The sequence below is a fragment of the Myxocyprinus asiaticus genome, chromosome 46 (assembly GCF_019703515.2).
Source record: "Myxocyprinus asiaticus isolate MX2 ecotype Aquarium Trade chromosome 46, UBuf_Myxa_2, whole genome shotgun sequence".
NCBI classification, from domain to species: Eukaryota; Metazoa; Chordata; class Actinopteri; order Cypriniformes; family Catostomidae; genus Myxocyprinus; species Myxocyprinus asiaticus.
Window position 1 is genome coordinate 16,261,612 of NC_059389.1, and position 19,255 is coordinate 16,280,866.

At 42.3% G+C, this 19,255-nt stretch overlaps 1 protein-coding gene across 4 annotated transcripts in view; it reads right to left on the reverse strand.

Moving 5' to 3' along the window:
• Positions 1-19,255, reverse strand: part of LOC127436015 (serine/threonine-protein kinase WNK1-like) — a 35,718-nt gene that overhangs the window by 6,320 nt on the left and 10,143 nt on the right. For all 4 annotated transcript variants that reach the window (XM_051689898.1, XM_051689896.1, XM_051689894.1 and 1 more), the window contains exons 3-21: positions 15,937-16,109; positions 15,617-15,837; positions 14,008-14,165; positions 13,465-13,553; positions 7,384-7,603; positions 6,935-7,232; positions 6,632-6,774; positions 6,323-6,415; positions 6,051-6,191; positions 4,107-4,177; positions 3,869-4,013; positions 3,454-3,570; positions 3,246-3,356; positions 3,105-3,159; positions 2,843-2,983; positions 1,965-2,749; positions 1,501-1,602; positions 985-1,418; positions 75-271 (exon numbers count right to left, since the gene is read on the reverse strand). In XM_051689898.1, the coding sequence (XP_051545858.1) occupies positions 75-271; positions 985-1,418; positions 1,501-1,602; positions 1,965-2,749; positions 2,843-2,983; positions 3,105-3,159; positions 3,246-3,356; positions 3,454-3,570; positions 3,869-4,013; positions 4,107-4,177; positions 6,051-6,191; positions 6,323-6,415; positions 6,632-6,774; positions 6,935-7,232; positions 7,384-7,603; positions 13,465-13,553; positions 14,008-14,165; positions 15,617-15,837; positions 15,937-16,109 (3,694 nt within the window). The remainder of the gene's footprint in view (positions 1-74; positions 272-984; positions 1,419-1,500; positions 1,603-1,964; positions 2,750-2,842; positions 2,984-3,104; positions 3,160-3,245; positions 3,357-3,453; positions 3,571-3,868; positions 4,014-4,106; positions 4,178-6,050; positions 6,192-6,322; positions 6,416-6,631; positions 6,775-6,934; positions 7,233-7,383; positions 7,604-13,464; positions 13,554-14,007; positions 14,166-15,616; positions 15,838-15,936; positions 16,110-19,255) is intronic.

The window sequence follows — 19,255 nt, forward strand, 5'->3', positions numbered from 1 at the left end:
ACTGTTTCACACAGTTTGTTCACCAGGCCTGAACAGGATTTTATAGTAAGAGGTAAACCAATGAGCTCTGATACCTTGTTGAAGAGAACTGGCCAGAATGCCACTACGGTTTGATTTATTTCCTTTGCCCTTAGTGGGTCTCCGCCTGCTTCCTGCTATGGCCACTGTTGGAGGGACAACCACAGAGGGTGGGGTTTTGCCCAGATGTCTAAAAAGTTCTTCAATCTCTTTTTTCTGTTTATTCTGTAAAGTCTGGATCTCAGCCATATGCCTGCAAAGAGAAACAAAAGGTAGATTCATAAGCCATTGACAGAAGATCATTTGGTGATCATCTTTTCTCTCTATAGACCTATTCAGTTGTAGTTCTAAATGGGAAAGCCGTTGTAGTCCTTATTTAGCCACTTACATTTTTAAAGCACACAATTGTTTTAAAATTCATGTTTAAGGTATGGTTGTGTGTAATTTATGTATCAAAACAAAATCTAAAGCCTCTTCAAGTAATGTTAACCACAGATCTTATTAAAATTGTTATTAAAAAAAAAAATATTTGAAAGAGATTCCATGGGAATCCAAGGTGAATTAGCCTTCCAGGATGGCCATAAATTGACCATGACTGAAGAGCTCCATTGTAAAGCAACATGACCTTTGAGCCTAAAGGCCAAAGTATACTTTTTTTACATGCGACGCAAATTTTGTCAGCACCGTATGCACACTTTTTCTAGTTACATGGTCAGTCCACATCTGTGTCGTCTGCACATTCATCTGGCGTTGACTATACTAAAAGACTATTACAAAGCATTTGTAGTGCATGTGTCAAACATGTCTGTATGGGCTCGCGGTAAAAAAGGGTATACATTTTACCATGCTCGACTATGTGCGCCAGATGGAACAGCACGAGGAAAAACAAAGTATACCCTAGCCTTTACATAAATGGATAAGGTAATTGAAAAAAAAGCTGTATAACAAGGCAAATGTCAGGCATACCTCTCCCTGAGCCTGTTCATCTCTTGTTTCAAGCCCTCATCCTCTGGTTCAGAGTCATTATCACTGCTGAGGTAGTGATTTGTGATGAACATGCTTGAATATGTCATCTTAGACTCTTTAGTGGTGGCCCGTCCATCAGCAGAGCTCACAGAGGAAATCCGTCCTTCTGCTGGAGTCACTGAGAAGCGGCCCACTTTGATGTCAGTGTTGGAGGTCACCTGAAAGCGGCCGACTGTAGAGGTAGCTGGGATGGAATTAAAGCTGTCCCAGGGCAGGGTTTGAGATTTATGAACAGTGTTTTCAGGGCTAGAGATTGATGAAGTTGAGGAGGAGGTAAATGAGGATATCGAAGAGGGGGTGATGGAGGAAGATGAGTTTACGACTGCTGAATCTGGAGGAGCGCAGACTGGGTCTTGATCGCTGGCCACAGAAACCTAAATTTAGATTGAGTGGGATATGTATGAATTTGCTGTGCAAAAATATAAGACACATTTTAATTTAGTTCTGGAAGGCTACCTGAAATCGGCCAAGTCTGAAACCTTTGTCTGGTGGTGATGTGGCTAACTGCTTTACCTCAGCATTGGTTTGTCCATCTTGTTGACTTACAGCCACAGAGGTCTTCAAAACAGGACATAGAGTGTAAAAAGAAGAGAATGAATTTCCATGACTTTTCTAGTCTTGTATATACTGGAGAAATAAATCACAGCAGTACTAGGAACATTCGCATTCACTATTGACATTTCCTTAACTTTTCCATGACTTTAAAATGCTATTAATTTCCATGACTTTTCCAAGCCTGGAAATCACAGTTTTAAAATTCCCTGATATTTCCTTGCTTTCCATGGTGAAAAAAAGTCTATGTAGAAGACTTAGTTATCCAGGCCAATGTAGAATATAGTACATTTATTCTAATCAATTGGTGAAAAAGCAAATAAAATTTATAAATACTATTCCCGACACTGATTTACAACTTCGCCCACCTGTTGCCTTTGTGGGTAAGGCTCTGCAGATGGTGTCTGGGCACAGCTTGTAGGTGTTCCTGCCTGGCCAATAGAAGCAAAAGTACCAGGTGCAAATTGCCCGCTTGAGCTGAGAGACAAACTGGAAGGCGGCACAGAGACTAAGCCAGGAGCATTTGTGTTGATAGTGTTGGGCGGTGAAGATGGAACCGTCTCTCCAGATCCATCAGGTTGAGTGGAGGAGCTCTGTGAGGAGTCCTTGAAAAGGGAACGCAGCTTCTGGTCCAAAGCATGAATGTCCTCAATACCAGGTGGCTTTCCTTGGGAATCACTTTCTCCCTCTCCCATTGCAGGTGGCTGCACTACGGGTACAGTTGAAGAGGCGACTTGCACCTGCTGGATGGAGGCTAGAGTTTGGTCACCACCAGTTGGGACCATCAAGCTACTGCTCTCAACCTGCAGACCCGCAACTGTTTGGGGACTCTGGTAAGGTGCAGAAGGGCTGGGAAGTGATAATCGACGCTGGGGTGTTAACTCAGCTGGGGCTGGGGAGGGAGACATCCTCCCTGTTCTGGTTTGCTGACTGGCAAGTGGAGGAGTGGAACCTTGAGTGGTGACAGCTGCCAGAGTCGTAGAAGCTGCTGGAGCAGGACTCTGATATAAAGACTGAGAAGTAGGTGGATTACAGCTCTCTGGGGCAAGACCTCCAGGTGTGGCTGGTATCACAGAAATCTGGGTAGAACTAGAGGCCAAGTTGGCTTGGTTCTGTTGAACACTGCTGGCTGATGTTGGATTGGACAGTGAAACTAAGAATGGAAGGATAATATGAATATATTTCTGAAATAAAAATATTATAATGATTAAAAATATATGTAAGCACATTATTATTAGGATCAGACCTGGTGCAGAGTCTTCAAAAGATGTGTTGGCAGAAGGAGGCCCAAAGAATGGTTCCCGAAGTCGTGCTTCTGGCACTGGGCTTACTATGAAGCGTCGGCCTGCTGAATGTACAACTTGAGCTGCCATGCTAGGTGGCACGCCTTTTAAACAGTAAAATAATAATAATAAATACAAATATTAATGATAAGAAAAATTAATAACTGCAAATTGAAAGATGGGGTAGGGAACAATTTAAAAGCCTATCACTACAGTTACACTTACCAGGCACAATAGATGTTGAAATTTCAGGTATTTGCTGGCCCAAATTATTGATCACCTAAAGTGGCACATTTTTATTGAATTTTATTGGTGGTCCTCATTTATTATATGTAATCTTGGTTCTTATGAAATCATGGTTCATACCTGTTGGCTATTTTTTTTAGCTTTTCCTATCTGATCTGCCATTTGAATGACCTCTTCAACCTGCTCTACGAAGGACTCCCGCTCACTCTCCCGGATAAAATCACTTTTGACCTAACCCAATAAGGAGCAAAGTTACACATAAACCATAAGAGTATGATCCAACTCCTCCAATGTTCTAAAGAGGACCCAAACCAAAAGAAATATTTACCATAATTTCAGCAATTTCTACAGGATTATCTCCATCCAAATCAAATTTGAATGTGACCATCTTCCTGTTGTGGGTTTCCAGCTGGCATTCAGCCACTCTGTCACCAATATTAGAAATCTACAAAAACAAACATACACACAAATGTACACATAAAAGGTTTTAACTTCTTTATCATTATGAAACTTTGAAGTTTTGTTATATTGCTGATATTGAAAATCCTATATCCAATTTTTTACTTATAAAGAACACACTTGGAAAAACTGCTCATCTAAGTTTAATTATTTTGTGCATTTAGTTACACATCGATAATGATATGTTCATGGATTATTAATATAGTAACATGTACACTATAATGTAAAGTGATACTACTGTACCACCAACAATGAATTAAATTAGACTTGAATGGAACTCTTACATTGAGCACATTGAGCTTGGCCTTGGCCATCTTTTCATGGCGTGATCGGCTGCGTACAGAACGCCTTTGGGGTTGTTTCATGGAACGCCCCTCATGCCTGCCCTCGTTCCCATCACTCAGACCAGATGCAGCATCTGAGTGACCACTGAGGGCAAACACAAAACACCATCCATTGGTCAACGTTCTCCATATAATACTGGATGGTTAATATCAATACATATGAATTATTAAAATATACCTTTCTGTGGAGGCTGGAACCAGAGGTTGTGTCTGCTCTGGTGGCTGCAGCTGACATACGCTTAGAGGTGGCTGTCAGAGAATCGACAGAAGAAGAGTCTGAGTAACTTTCAATCACAAACTCCCACAATACACGTTCACAGGGAAGACATGCGCTGCATCCGAATATCTATACTACCCTACCATATAGTATGCCAAAAACATTATACCAATGTAGTAGTATGTCCGAATCCTCAGTATTTATAAAACAGTAAGCGAGAAATAACCAGATGACTTTCAGTGAGATTCTGAAGTGCGGTTTGACTGGAAACTTTCCTATCCAATAATGCCTCGGGAGCTGAGGCCATGTCATGTTCAAACGCTGAAAAAAGAACACGGCAGAGAACCGTGAGGCAGACGTTTTTTTCCAACTGTAAGTGATATATATACCAAGAAAGTTGTTCCTTAAATGGTGCTTGTTTAACAAAACCAGAGAAGACGGTTTTCATTGTAATTATACATTTATTCGCGTCACGGGACAACGTCCACGTTCCTGGATGATGTCTGCAACCTATTCATACTACTCGCATACATACCTTTTTTGGGGGGGGGGCGGATTTTTCCCCTTTTTCTCCCAATTTGGAATGCCCAATTCCCAATGCGCTCTAAGTCCTCGTGGTCACATAGTGATTCGCCTCAGTCCGGGTGGCGGAGGACGAATCCCAGTTGCCTCCGTGTCTGAGACAGTCAACCCACACATCTTATCACGTGGCTTGTTGAGCGCGTTGCCACGGAGACATAGCGCGTGTGGAGGCTTCACGCCATCCACCGCAGCAACCATGCTCAATTCACCATGCGCCCCACCTAGAACAAACCACATTATAGCGACCACGAGGAGGTTACCCCATGTGACTCTACCCTCCCTAGCAACGGGGCCAATTTGGTTGCTTAGAAGACCTGGCTGGTGTCACTCAGCACGCCCTGGGATTTGAACTAGCGAACTAGCAAACTCCAGGGGTGGTAGCCAGCGTATTTTACCACTGAGCTACCCAGGCCCCCACTCGCATACATACCTAAAGAACATACGGTTTTACCGACCAAGAATTGCATCCTATCAAAAACAGTACATACTCTGACATTACGCAATTTCGGATGCAGCTATGGGCCTTGCTTTGGTTTGCGGGGACTCTGAAGTCAGGTACACAGAAACAAGGCTTGAGGGGAAAAAAACTGGGATTCAGACTAGTGATCGACCGATATCAGTATCTAGAAATGAGGGTGCCCAATGCCTGATATAATGTATATGTATAATGATAATTGGTGTTCAGAATCGGCTGAAAACACTGCCCACTTGGCTGATTAACAGAAGCAGTAGCTCCCCCTGTAGACAGTTCTAAGATCTAACATCCTTGGAAAAGGACAATAAACATTTAAGTAAACTCTGAGCAAATACTAAGCAGGTGTTAATCTAATTTCAGCAATTTTGTGTACTTCACATTTGCCATCATTACACTGTATTTATTTATATAGGCACTATATCACCCAATTACCACCCTATTTCCTACAAAACCCATATCTGTCACCCACTAATTCACACACCACAGCTAGTACCTGACAGGCCTGATATAGAAAATAGAGCTGTTCAGCATTTGGAGGTGGTGAAAAAATAGGTGGGCTGAGTTGGCATGCCCATATCTGATGTGCATGTAAGAGCAGCCGGCATGCAAGAGAGAGACGGAGAAGTAAAGGACAGTGACATTAGTGTGCATACTACCAAAAAGAAAACACAAAATCCAAGAAAAATATGAAGATTGCAAGAATGCTAAAAAAAAGACAAGAAAATGACACAGGATGTTGTGTGGAAAACACAGAACAGTCATCATGCAACATGCAGGCGCATAATATGACAGTATATAAATATCTGTTCTGTGAGATCAGCCACCAGATGGCACTACTAATACTGTACCTGCAAGACATGAGGCCCCTGCAGTGTTTGAGGTGGAATGATGGTCTGAGGGTGAATGCTGCCATCCTGAGGTGGCTGATGGTACTGCAGGGGAACGGTAGGCTGAACAGCAGGGGGCAGAGAGGGTGGCTGACCCATCACCTAAGTGGAGAGTTCATGTATTTATCAAAAGTGCTTATGTAACTGATTAATGCTTGACAAACAATGCATATATACATAACCAGGTTCATGGTGTTTCTTGTCATCTATATTATGGATCGTATGAAGTGTACCTGTGGTGGGGCCGCAGTTCCGTTCTGGGGGATAGGGCCTATGGTCGAAGTACTGCTGACCTGCTGCAGAGGAGCTTGTGCTTGGGGCTGTGACTGATTAGGAAAAGGAATTTAGCAGTTAAAAGAGGAAAGCAAAGAAATTAATCTTGTGTCTTCAGTTCTAGTGTCTTCAGAGATTACATTTTGTTAAGATGCTGCAACGAAAGGCTGCTGCGACAGTAGACACACTTGATTTTGGAATTGAGCCACTGTTTTCTTGTTTAAACTGTATGCAGGTTAAAGTAATAAAATGCAGAGGGAATGGCTCACCATGCCTTGAGGATGGGTCATGGTGTGCTGTGGAGGCAGCTGTGGCTGCAAATCAGGCTGTACAGAGCTGAAAGACACACCTGCCTGAACAGGCTGAGACTCAGGGACAATCCCTGAACCTTGAGGGTCCACAAAACCCACAGCTGTGAGACAATTAGAAGTTGTGTCAAAGTAGGTACTAGATGCTTTTGGGAGTGAATTCCTATACAAATGCATGACATAGTTTACATGATTCTGAAAATACTGCCCAGATAGAGCAGAAAATAAAGGCAAGGCAAAGCCACAATATTTTTAGACACTAACTGGAAACAGATGCTCCAGGCTGTTGCAGCTGCTTGTGCTGGTCAGCCTCCGATTCCTCAGACTCCATGATGACTGGGGCCAGAGTGGGAGCAGGGGGATTGGCAGTTGCGTGAGCATGCGGTCCAGGTTGTTGGGTTTCACTCTGAGCCTCGAGTCCCTTCTGTTCCATCTTCCTCTTTTCCTGTTCCTCTCTTACCAGTTTTCTCTGCTCTCTTTTACGGCAGATCAGGGACACTCTGTCCTTTATAGCCTTTGCAATGGTTTTATGGTCACCCTCACACACATAGCCTGAAACGACCTAGAGAACAAAGATTATTCCTAATGAAGGCCTAAAGACAACTAGCCAACATTAATTCCATGGGCAATAACATGGGAGGCTACATGTCAACTAACTGAATATTAAAACAATTTGAACTATATAAGAAGAACAGAAATTGAAGCATCTTTACCATTTCTTGGGCAACATCATCTGGGACGTCTTTGCTCAGGTCAAAGGAAAACTCAATGGCTTCATTTTCCTTGTATTTTCCTTTAAGCTTCTTTACATCTTCAATGCGCAGCAACAGCTTTATGGCCACCAGCTCTCCATCATCCTCCTCTGCCAATTCTACACGAACCCCAGTCTCCTCCTGGAAAAAGGCATGGCTCAGGAGGTCTTTGATACAATACCTATAAAGGAAAATGGAGAAAAACTGGTTCAGCAAACTAAAATGTACATTTCTGAATCAAACAAACAATGAATTGTGTTGTAACAACATTGGTGATTTAATTTGAAGCTAATGAAAAACAAGGCTGTGAGGGATAGATGTACTGTCCCTTCAATATGTCGTACTGCTGTGTATCTGGGTGTTATTGTTCAGACAAACGAAATAAAAATACCACAAATTTCCAGTGGTCAAAAAATATATTTAGTTTTAACCTTGGACCTTAAGATATTTGAACTCGAGGGAGTCGTGTAGTGCCATGTGAGGGTCGGAAGTGTGAACGACGAGCTCTGCACACGTAGCTAGTTTTTAATTCTTTTTCTATCATAAACCAATGAGATTTGATACACCCTGCTACATAACTGTTCTAACTGTCAACATGTCAAAGAATTCAAAATCCTTGGGCTCTGGAGATATTAAAAGACACGTACGTGCTCAAGTTGATATCTCAGACAGGCCTGCAAACCAGGGACTCAGTTTGAATGGTGCGCGGGGAGAAATTCAGCGGCAACTGGCGAGCATGTCTTTAATGCTGGCGAAAGTCATAGCGGACCTGGAGGATCTTGCTGTAATACGTCGATCGATTACAGCTATGGAGGCGAAATTCTCCGAGTTAGTTACAAGAATTGGGGACGTCGAGAGAGGGATCGATTATCTGGAGTCATCAGAGGGGGAATTAGCTGCTAATCCGCTTGCGACCAAGACAGATTTGGAACGTGTTTGGGAAAAACTGGAGGTTTTGGAGAATCGTAATCAGCGAAACAACGTCCGAATTGTTGGAATTCCTGAGCATGAGGAAGGCAGAGATATGGTGAAATTCCTAGATGTGCTCTTCGCGAGTCTGCTTGACATAACAGGCCATAAGCTGGAAATCAAGCGAGCTCACAGAGTCCCGGCTCTCAGAACCGCGGAGGGAGACAGGCCCCGATCAATTCTGGCCAAATTTCTGAGATCATCCAATAAAGATCTTTTGTTACGCGAGGTGAGGAGTAAAGAAAGGCTTTCTTGGAAGAACCACAGCATATTCTTGTTCACAGACTTTGCGAATTCTACGAGAGAAACGTGATCGACTCTCGTAGACTCTCGGATGGCCGCAAAATATTTACATGCCCACAGCAAGCATCGTCTTTCATAAAGACAATGGGGTAAGCCATTTGGTGTTTGTTACGTGGCCCCCAAGTGAGCTTGACTCGCTGAGCGTACACTTGACTCTCTGAGGAAGCTGGGTGCATTTTTTTCTTTTTCTACTGGTTCCGCCTAGCGGCTGGAGTTTGTGCAGCACATTGGAAGGATTAGGTCATCTGCTGCACTTACGAAACTGAATGTTTTCTTTTTCTTTTTGTGCTGGTTCTGCTAGAGGCTGGAGTTTGTTTTGTGGAGGAGCAGACCTTCGATACAGTTTTGTGAATGAATCTACATGTTCTCTGCGTTTATTCCGCTTATTGGCTGGAGTTTGTTTTATAGATTATCATCTGTTATGTAATTCTGTTTCACATAATTTGTATAGAAACACCGGACTTGAGCAATCCGACGGTAAATTTGTCACGGGGACTATTGTAGGCATACATGGACTGTTTGAGTTTAGAGGGATGGATGCCGGTTGGTGCTGTTGTGCGCGGGGTTAATGTGCACATTTTTCTTTTTTCTGTTTGTTTGGTTTGTGGGGAAGTTCAGGGTTTGATTGTTGAACTAATGTTGGAATGTGGTCTTTATAATCTTATTTTTGACACACAATCTATTTTTTTCCTAATATGTCAAAATGTCAAATGTTAATATGAGTGGATTGTCTCTCCACATGGAATGTGAATGGGTTGGGGCACCCCATAAAAAGAAGGAAAGTTATTTCTTTTCTTAAACGTAAGAAATATGATATTGTGTTTCTTCAAGAAACGCAGCTTTCCCTGCAGGAAGCTGAAAAATTTGAGAAGATATGGGGTGGACATGTTTTCTTTAGTGCTGGCTCAAGTAAGAGCAGGGGAGTCATTACACTGATAAGTAAGCATCTACAATTCAAATGTCTCAAACAGATTAAAGATAAATTAGGAAGAGTTATTATTGTTTTAGTAGAAATTCAGGGGCAAAGGTTGATTTTACGCACCTAACGCTGATGATAAGGGCTTTTTTATAGATCTTGAAGGGATGTTGCAAACCGTTGGCACCACTCATGACATAATATTGGGAGGAGACTTTAATCTTTTGATGGATTCAGTCCTTGATCATAATGAAGCAAAAGTGTGCAAGCCCCCTAGAGTATCATTGACACTTCACAGAATGTGTAAAAGTCTTGGTCTTACAGATATTTGGAGACTTTTAAACCCATCTGGTAGGAACTATAAATTTTTTTTCATCAGTCCATAAGATTTACTGTAGAATATATATATTTTTTTATATATCTTAGTCCCTCATTTCATCTGTTGTTGATTGCTCAATTGGAAACATCTTAGTCTCAGATCACGCCCTGGTGAGTTTAAAGGTGTTGCCACATATGGAGAAAAAGAAATCATATAGTTGCTGCTTTAATGTATCCCTTTAGCAAAATCCTGATTTTCAACAAATGTTAAAGGCTGAAATCAATGTTTAAATGGAGACCAACTGGTCCTCAGTATCCTTTGTGGGCGTGGCTTGGGAGGCACTTAAGGTGGTTCTTAGGGGTCGGATCATACAGTATGCCTCATTCATCAAAAAATCCAAAGCACGAGAACTCGTGGAATTGGAAGGGAATATTAAAAGTGCAGAGGCAGAGTTGAAGCACCGAATGTCGTCTGATGGCCTCAGAGAATTAACCCGATTGAAATACATATATAATACTATTTTGTGGAAGGTGGAGTTTTGGCTATTCAGGGCAAGACAGTCATACTTTGAGTCAGGGGACAAAGCAGGGAAGCTTTTGGCTAGATACATAAAACAGAGTCTTTTTCTACCATTCCCTCAGTGAAATCTGCTGGTGGTGAAATATTTACCTCGGCCATTGATATTAATAATGCTTTTAAAGAATTCTATCTTGATCTCTATAATGCCACGTCTTCGTCTACTGATGAGGATATTTGAAATTTTGTGGAACCATTAGAACTCCCTAAAGTGATGACTGAGCAAAAAAAACCTCTTGATTCTGAGATAACCTTGGAGGAGCTTGGCGAGGTAATTAAAGCCTACAGGCAAGGCTCTGGGCCAAATGGCTTTGCTGCTGAGTTTTTTAGATCTTATGCAACAGAACTGGCTCCACATTTGTTTATACAGAATCATTAAAGAATGGAAAGCTTCTGCCAACCATGACACAAGCCCAGATCAGTCTGATTCTTAAAAAGGACAAAGATCCATGCAAGTGTAAGAGTTACCGTCCAATTTCCCTGAACCAGCTAGACATTAAAATATTGTCACAAATTTTGGCTAACCGATTAAATCATGTTATGACATCTTTTATACATATAGATCAGGTGGGGTTTATTCGGGGCCGCAGCTCTTCTGACAACATTAGGCGTCTCATCAATATTATTTGGTCAGTGGCAAATGAGCAGACTCCGGTCGCTGCCATCTCACTTGACGCTGAAAAGGCGTTTGATATGGTAGAATGGGATAATCTTTTTAAGATTATGGAAATATATGGGTTTGGGTATACTTTTATTGGATGGATTAAGTTACTTTATAGACACCCGGTAGCAGCGGTACAAACAAATTGATTAATTTCAGATTATTTTACTCTGGATAGGAGCAGCCGGCAGGGTTGCCCTCTTTCCCCATTGTTGTTCTGTCTTGCCCTGGAACCATTAGCAGCCGCGATAAGAAGGGAAGATGATTTTTCAGGGGTGGTGGCAGGAGGTGTGGCACATAAGCTTTTGCTTTACGCAGGTGATATTTTATTATTCATCTCTGACCCCACTAGATCTATGCCTTGCTTCCACAGAATTATTAATTCCTTTTCTAAGTTCTCGGGATACAGAGTTATTTGGTCTAAGCTTTGGCTCTGACAGCGTACTGCCGAGTTATGGCTTTCCAGCCGGGCAACTTTCAGTGACCCAAACAGGGTATTAAGTATTTAGGCATTTTATTCCCAGCAAATTTGTCTGATTTAGTAAGAGTTAATTTTGATCCCCTAATAAAAAGGTTCGAGCGATGTGGGCAGATGGGCTTCATTACATTTATCTATGATTGGGAAGGTTAATATTATAAAAATGAATTGTATTCCAAAATGTAACTACCTGCTACAATCTCTCCCTGCAGATGTCCTGCTCTCTTATTTCAAGCAATTTGATAGCATAGCGAAGTCCTTCATTTGGAATGGTAAGCGTCCCAGAATACATTTAAATAAATTATATAGGCTGATTGACAAAGGTGGGCTAGGCCTACCCAAGATTTTGTTTATTATGCATTTGGTCTCAGACATTTGGCTCATTGGTCACTTCCACCTGAGAGAGCCCCTCCCTGATTTGGTATTGAACAGGAAGTTCTTGCCCCTATTTTGCCATTGCAAAGCCTTTCCATCAAACTAATCAGAGAAGTTAAGTTACACCCCGTTACTTTGCATTTGCACTCGGTATGGAAAGTGTCCAGAGTGTCTAACTTGGACATTTATTTAAATGTTGCCTCAAGCATATGGCAGAACCCAAAATTATGTATTAATAAGTCCCCTTTCTGCTGGTCAGAGTGGATTGTGAGGGAGGTTAATACACTCAGTGACCTATATGAGAGTGTTGAGATCCTTTGAAAATTTGGTTCAACATTTTGGGATCCCCAGATCTCAGTTTTATAGGTATTTACAACTGCGCCACCTACTCTGTACTATTTTGGGGAGTAGCATTCACCCCCCTAAAGCGGCAGATACTCTGGGAGTGGTGATTACTGCTTTTGGAAAAGGTCATGAGGCATCAGTGTATTACTCCCTGCTAATTCAGAGTCTGGGGGATGGAGCTTTAACTTCTATCAAGAGATTATGGGAGAAAGATGGTATTGGAGGAAGTGTGGGCTCGGATTCTTAAAAACATCAAGTCTGCATCTAGAGATGCAAGGGTGCGTCTTATGCAATTCAAGATTTTACCTAGATTTTATTGGACCCCTTCTAGATTGTACAGGCTTGGTCTTAAAGACACACCCACCTGCTGGCGATGCCAATGGGAGGATGGAGACACGACCCATGTTTTTTGGTGGTGTACTGAGATTCAGAAATTCTGGTTGAAGGTTCAGAATTTTGTGTGACGTGTTGGGCACTCGGGTTTCATCTGCCCCAGACTGTGTGTTTTGGGCAATGGGGCGGTCATCGATGTGGAGAACAGTCACAGAGAACTGGGTTCTGAACTGTGTGATGATCGCCAGGTAGATTATTTTGAGGGGTTGGAGGTCAGCTGGTGCGCCCCCATTTCCAGAGTGGTGCACGGAGATTGGGTGCCGGCTTTTGAAGAGGTGTCATTGGGAAGACGGGGTAACAGATTTGTTTGTCGGGAAATGGGGCAATTATATGGGCTCTCGTGGTGGGGCATGGAGAGAGTAGTGTAGTTTTGGTTGAGTATGATTATATATATATATATACATACATACATACATACATACATATACACACACACTTTTGTTTGTTTGCTTTTTTTTTTCTGTATACCTACTCATGTGTGACCTCGGGGATGTTTGTTTGGGGCCGGGGTTGGGGATTAAGAGGGGTGGTTGTGGGGTTTAAATGTTGTTTGTATATATATGTTTTTGCTTTTCTTTATTATTGTAAGATTTAACAAATTGTTAATTACAAAAAGATATTTGAACTCTCTCAGTCACATTTTTGTTTGCATCGAATTAAACAGGGCATCTACTCTAAAGTCTATGTTTAGCTCTATGTCAGCTTACCTCTCATCTTTATTCTGACGTATACAGCCCTCAATGATCTCCTTCACTTCAGGAATAGCCACCTTGTCGAAACTGCCAGGCTTCACACCCTGTAAACACAGCACATAGGAAACAATCAAATTATACAGAGAATGCAGAGAATGGAGATGGCTTTGACTTGGGGCTGGCTATTTCCAAGGCTCACTGAGCTCTTCATTTGAAACCATTTTTTTTTAATTTAACATCTATTACTGCTACTACATACCACTGTTTGTGACCCGTGTCATTTCGTTTTTGGAACTGATGTGCCTTGTGATTATACAACACATATATGATCTGTATTGTATTGGTACTTTCGTGAAAGGCCTGACATCACAGTCTAAAATATTTACTGGATTTACTGGTAGAGGGAGAAAACCGACTTACCACTGTGTGGAAAAAAAAAGAAAACACCCCCACAGAGGGCAAAAAGTTTTATTTTTTAAATACTAAATAATGCAGCGAACAAGGGGGAGGATGAATACGTGGGGACTCTCTCCCTCCGGTGGTGGATTGAAGACTTACGCTGGTGACTCTGCGATAGATCTGAGCCGCATTCTGACACTCGGAGTAAGGGTACTCAGAAGTAGCCATCTCCAGCATACACATCCCAAAGGCATACACATCCACCGACTCGTCATACTTCTCCTCATACATCTCAGGTGCCATGAATTCAGGGGTACCTTAAATTAAAAGAATTGTTCAGAACTCTCTCAGTACCCTATTACACCCTCTCTGTGAAGAAGATAGAGGAAGATGATGCTGACGCCGAAGACCACTCGGGCAAAACCTGCGAGAAAGAGAGGTAGAGGGGAAGGAGAGCAAAAAGGGGATAGAAAGTAAAAAAAAATAAAATAAAAAAATAAAAAAAAAAAAAAGAGGAAGGGGAAGGGGAAACTGCCCTCAGTTAGACAGCAATGATAAGAACCCCAAGTTTCTCCATGTAAGACCTTCAAGGGCAGGACTGCGTGCAACAAGAATGAAACTGGTGTACAGAACCACTCCAAGGCCTGGACTGAGCATGTTAAGCATTCAATTTATGAAAACACACTGGAATAAAAGCCAAGATGTTAGCCAAAACAGAAAACCACTATTAGAAATTTAAAATGAGTCCATGGTCAGGGGGCCTGACAAGACCAAACCAAACCACTAGCAATGGAAAAAATAGACTTTTCTTCACACCTACCTTTTGGGTAAACCTGTGAAGAGAAAATGTTAAGTCTGAACAATTTACTTTCCATAGCTTAATGAAACGTTAGGTTCTGTGCACCAGGTGAACTAGTAACAAAGTTACCCATTGACAAAAGTCTCACACAGACAAACTTTCCATATACATAATGGATTTGAACTGAAAAGTGTCACATAATACTGGTGGACTTACCAGGCTCATTTTCTGCATACTTACTGTCTGTACTGCAGCACACTAAATAATCCTAAAAATAGGATAAGGGCAGACCTGAAGTTAGAGCCTAAGGCTTCCAAAACAAAAAAATAAATAAAACAAAAGACCTCAAAGCTAAAAGTATCAGGGAGATGAGCACAGAGTTTAAGGCTTTGAGCTCCAGAAACAGACACACTGAAAAGAAAACAAGCATTTCCTTATGGGGGAAAAAATAAACAAGTTAATTAGCATAATTATCATTAAATCATGGTTCAATGAAGAAACAGACCACAAATTTCAAAACCAGAGCAAAGATCACTCATGTTACCTGCCAGCCCAGGGCTCAACTCTATCTTTAGTGTTATCCCATGGTCAGATCAGGTTTCCCGGCAGACAGGTCACAATACACCTAAATTTGTAACAGATCCAGAACAACTTTCTCTTTCTGCGGGTACCTGAAATTGTGGCCTGTTACGCAATAATGACAGAAGAGATGACAAAACTAAGTTTGAACTAAACGAGGGTGTCAAAATACGAGAACTTCTGGAAAGTAGGAGCCCTGATTTGCTGCAGTTTGCACGGTCAGGGAAATGCTGTGGTCTGCTTTCTCACCACACTGTTATTAAAAAACACGCTTTGAAAAGAAGCAAGAGAAGAAAAAGAAACTTGAAAAACAAACATGGAATGAAGGATTTGCAATTCAAATGGATTTCGACATGAGGCGGCTATATAGTTTCAAATACTTGGCCGTACCTATAACACTCTTAGCAAAGGAGGCCCTCTTAAGGGTAGCCAGGCCCAAGTCTCCAATCTTGACTGATCCAGTAGGGCCAGTGATAAAGATGTTGTCACACTTGAGGTCTCTGTGGATAATGGGAGGCGACCTGGTATGGAGGAAGTGCAAACCCTTCAGGATCTGCCGGCACCAACTGCGCAGGACTTTGATCTTCATCTCCTTAAACCGTTTCAGATACCTATACCAAGCACCAGGAACAAGTCAATCATAGCATGCAAGGGTGATGACAAACGTTGTTTAAAACAAAATTCAAACAGGAACAAATAACAGCACTTACGTCTTAAGAGTCCCAGATGTCATGAGTTCAGTCACCAGGACAATACACTTCCTCCCTTTTACTGAGGACTCCCAGGAGTCATAGAAGCGTACTATGTTGGGATGTTGAAGACCCTTCAGCATTCCTGCTTCCTCTTTAAAGCGTTGGCGCTCTGACTTCGAAAGCTTGCGATCCTGTAAAACGTTCAATATTTAGCTTGGTCAACATCTGCCTCATCAAAGAAGTGAAACTAACAAATGTTAATGCCACAAAGATCCTTCAACTGTGAAATTTTCTTTTGAAATATCATTAAATTTCATAAATTAAAACTGAAGTATATAATGTCTGCAAAACGCCACTGAATTGAACTGCAAAAATAAACTGTTTTCAAAACTGCTTTCTGAATACGCCCCTCATCTGCCGTTGATCAGACAAAGAGCTAGCCCCACCGCCAACTCACACCATTGGATGAGTAACGTTGTTGGGGCGGGTCTAAGTGGTCTCTCAAAACAAACAGGAATTTTTATAGCGCCACACAGACAGTGTTTACAGTTAGAGAAAAATAAACCACGAATGGCTTACTTATACTATAGATGACTTTACTTATTAAGCTGGGATAGAAGATTTTAATGCTGAAAAATTTACATACTTTGTAAGTGCCTTTATCAAAACCTTGCTCTGTTTGAGCAGCCGACACTGTCTCAACCAATGGAGTCAATTTAGGGTGGGACTAGCAGAATTGCAGATTTTTACATCAGGCGCGCCAAGTAGCGGCATGCAGTCAACTGAAATATACTTTGGCCTTTAAGGAAACCTGTATGAAAACAATCATTATTTTTGCTATTATATTTAATGCCACTAGAGGCACAGAAATAACACACACATCTTAAGATTTCATTCCTGTAGACCTTAACCCAATCTGAATTCACATTACATAAAATAAACAATCTTATAATCTTTGATTTAGCCAGGGAGCTAGTCTAACACCTCTGACTGTAAGAAAAGCCAACAAAAACAAGTATTTCCTATAATTAAGAGAGAAAGAACAGATAGAAAAAACTAAAAATTCCGCTGTATTGAATTATGTCTGTGGTTTCACAGAGGGGGAAATTCTGCTCCAAAAAAGTAATATGCTTTCATAGGAGATCACAATCCATCAAGCTAGTAGATAGATCTGCTGTCGGTCTGACTGCAGTTACAATAATGCACTCAGTTCAATTGGCGATTTATAGTTGACCTACATTTAATGTGGTCAGCTGTTATTTCTGGAATGAGAAACATTTAGCTGTGAATTTACCTTTGCCAAGCCCAGCGGGGCAGTAATTCACTGCAAGTTAGGGTTACAACTTCAATAACCGGCCACATGTGTACAAGTAACACATTTAGCACAATGCCTTAAAGGGGTGAAGCCTGGCAGAAAACCATTTCAAATGGAAATTGATGTAGGGAGAGGGGGGTGTGGGTGAGAGGAAGGGGGACTCGGCTTTGCATCCCACCCTACGACAGACCTACTTTCTCTCCCTTTTTCTTTGATAGGGAATTTCCAAATGGCTATTCCAAATATGTGGTACACTCTGTGGACTATGGGACTAGCCCAGTGAAGCGTGGGAGTGTTTCCTCAGAGGGGCAGCAGCCCACACACTAACCTCCAGTACATTGATAAAGCTCCTAGAATTTGTATCCTGGTGTTTGTATGGCGGTGCAGACAGAAGCAGCGGCTACTCCGGGTCACAAAGATGGTGTTTTTATGTTGTTTTAGTCCTGTCCCTGCTTCTTTAAACGTTTTCTTTAGTGCAAGAACATCAGGAAACCACACTGCAACATGTCTACGATCGCCAGTGCCTTCTGGAAATCGGTAGAGCATGTAAACATCACCCTTCACCAGTGACTACAGAGAAGCTACGGTGCCTTTGTTTACTGCAGAGGCCAGACCCTGAGATCGCGGCCACACCCACAGATGCTGTACGCACAAGACGACATAGCAAGCAGTGCGAGAGGGGACAGAATCACAGCAAGCACGGATGCATCCAAGCAAGGCTAAATGCTAACCCCTCCAGACCAGCTCTTCAGACACTCCTGCTCTCTAATGTACACTCACCGGACAATAAACTGGACATTGTTCAACTCAGACGGACTACACAATGTGAGATGGGGGATTGGTGTGTGTTTGTTTTTACCGAAACGTGGCTAAACATCATCATCCCGGACCATTCAGCTGCACAAACTAACCTGCTACGAGCAGACAGAGACACAACATTATCTGATAAGACTCACGGAGGCGGCTTGTGTATGTATATTAACAAAGAATGGTGTAACAATGCTGTGGTAGTCACACTTTTCATCGCTAGTGGAGTTTGTTTGTTAAGTGTCGACCCTTCTATCTGCCAAGGGAGTTCATAGTCATTGTTATTGTGGCTGTGTATATCCCCCGGTGTGCCAACGCCAGGGATGCTCTTCAAGAACTGTACAGCTCTATCAGTGAGCAAACAATCAACCCCGACAGGTTTTTCATTGTATCTGGTGACTTCAATAACTCCAGCACTATTACACCGAGCACAGGTGCCCCCCCGAGGCGGTGTGCTCAGTCCGCTGCTCTTCACCCTGCTGACACATGACTGTACTGCCAAGTCCAACTCCAACCACATCATCAAGTTTGTGGATGACACAACTGTGGTAGGCCTCATCAGTAACAAAATTGAAACACTCTACAGAGAGGAAGTGGCACAACTGACTGAATGGTGTAGTGCTAACAACCTGTCCCTCAACGTGGAGAAGACAAAGGAGGTTGTGATGGACTTCAGGAGAAACGCCGCTGACCACCTCCCGCTGACCATCGACGGCTCGACCGTGGAGAGAGTCAGCAGCATTAAATTCCTGGGGGTGCACATCACAGAGGACCGCACCTGGAACACCAACACCGCATCAGTCTCCAAGAGGGCCCAGCAGTGCCTCTACTTCCTGCACCAGCTGAAAAGTGCAAGTCTCCCTCCACCCATCCTCACCACATTCCTTCTCTCTGGAGAAAACAGGTAGACAAGTATCTATATCCACAATAAAACGAGCCCTATATCGACATAACCTGAAAGACTGCTCAAGAAGGAAAAATCCACTGCTCCAATAAAAAAAAAAGACTACAGTTTGCAAGAGCACATGGGGACAAAGATCTTTTTTAGAAAAATGTCCTCTTGTCTAATGAAACTGTTTGGCCATAATGACCATTGTTATGTTTGGAGGAAAAATGGTGAGGCTTGCAAGCAGAAGAACACCATCCCAACCGTGAAGCATGGGGGTGGCAGCATCATGATGTGGGGGTGCTTTGTTGCAGGAGGGACTGGTGCAC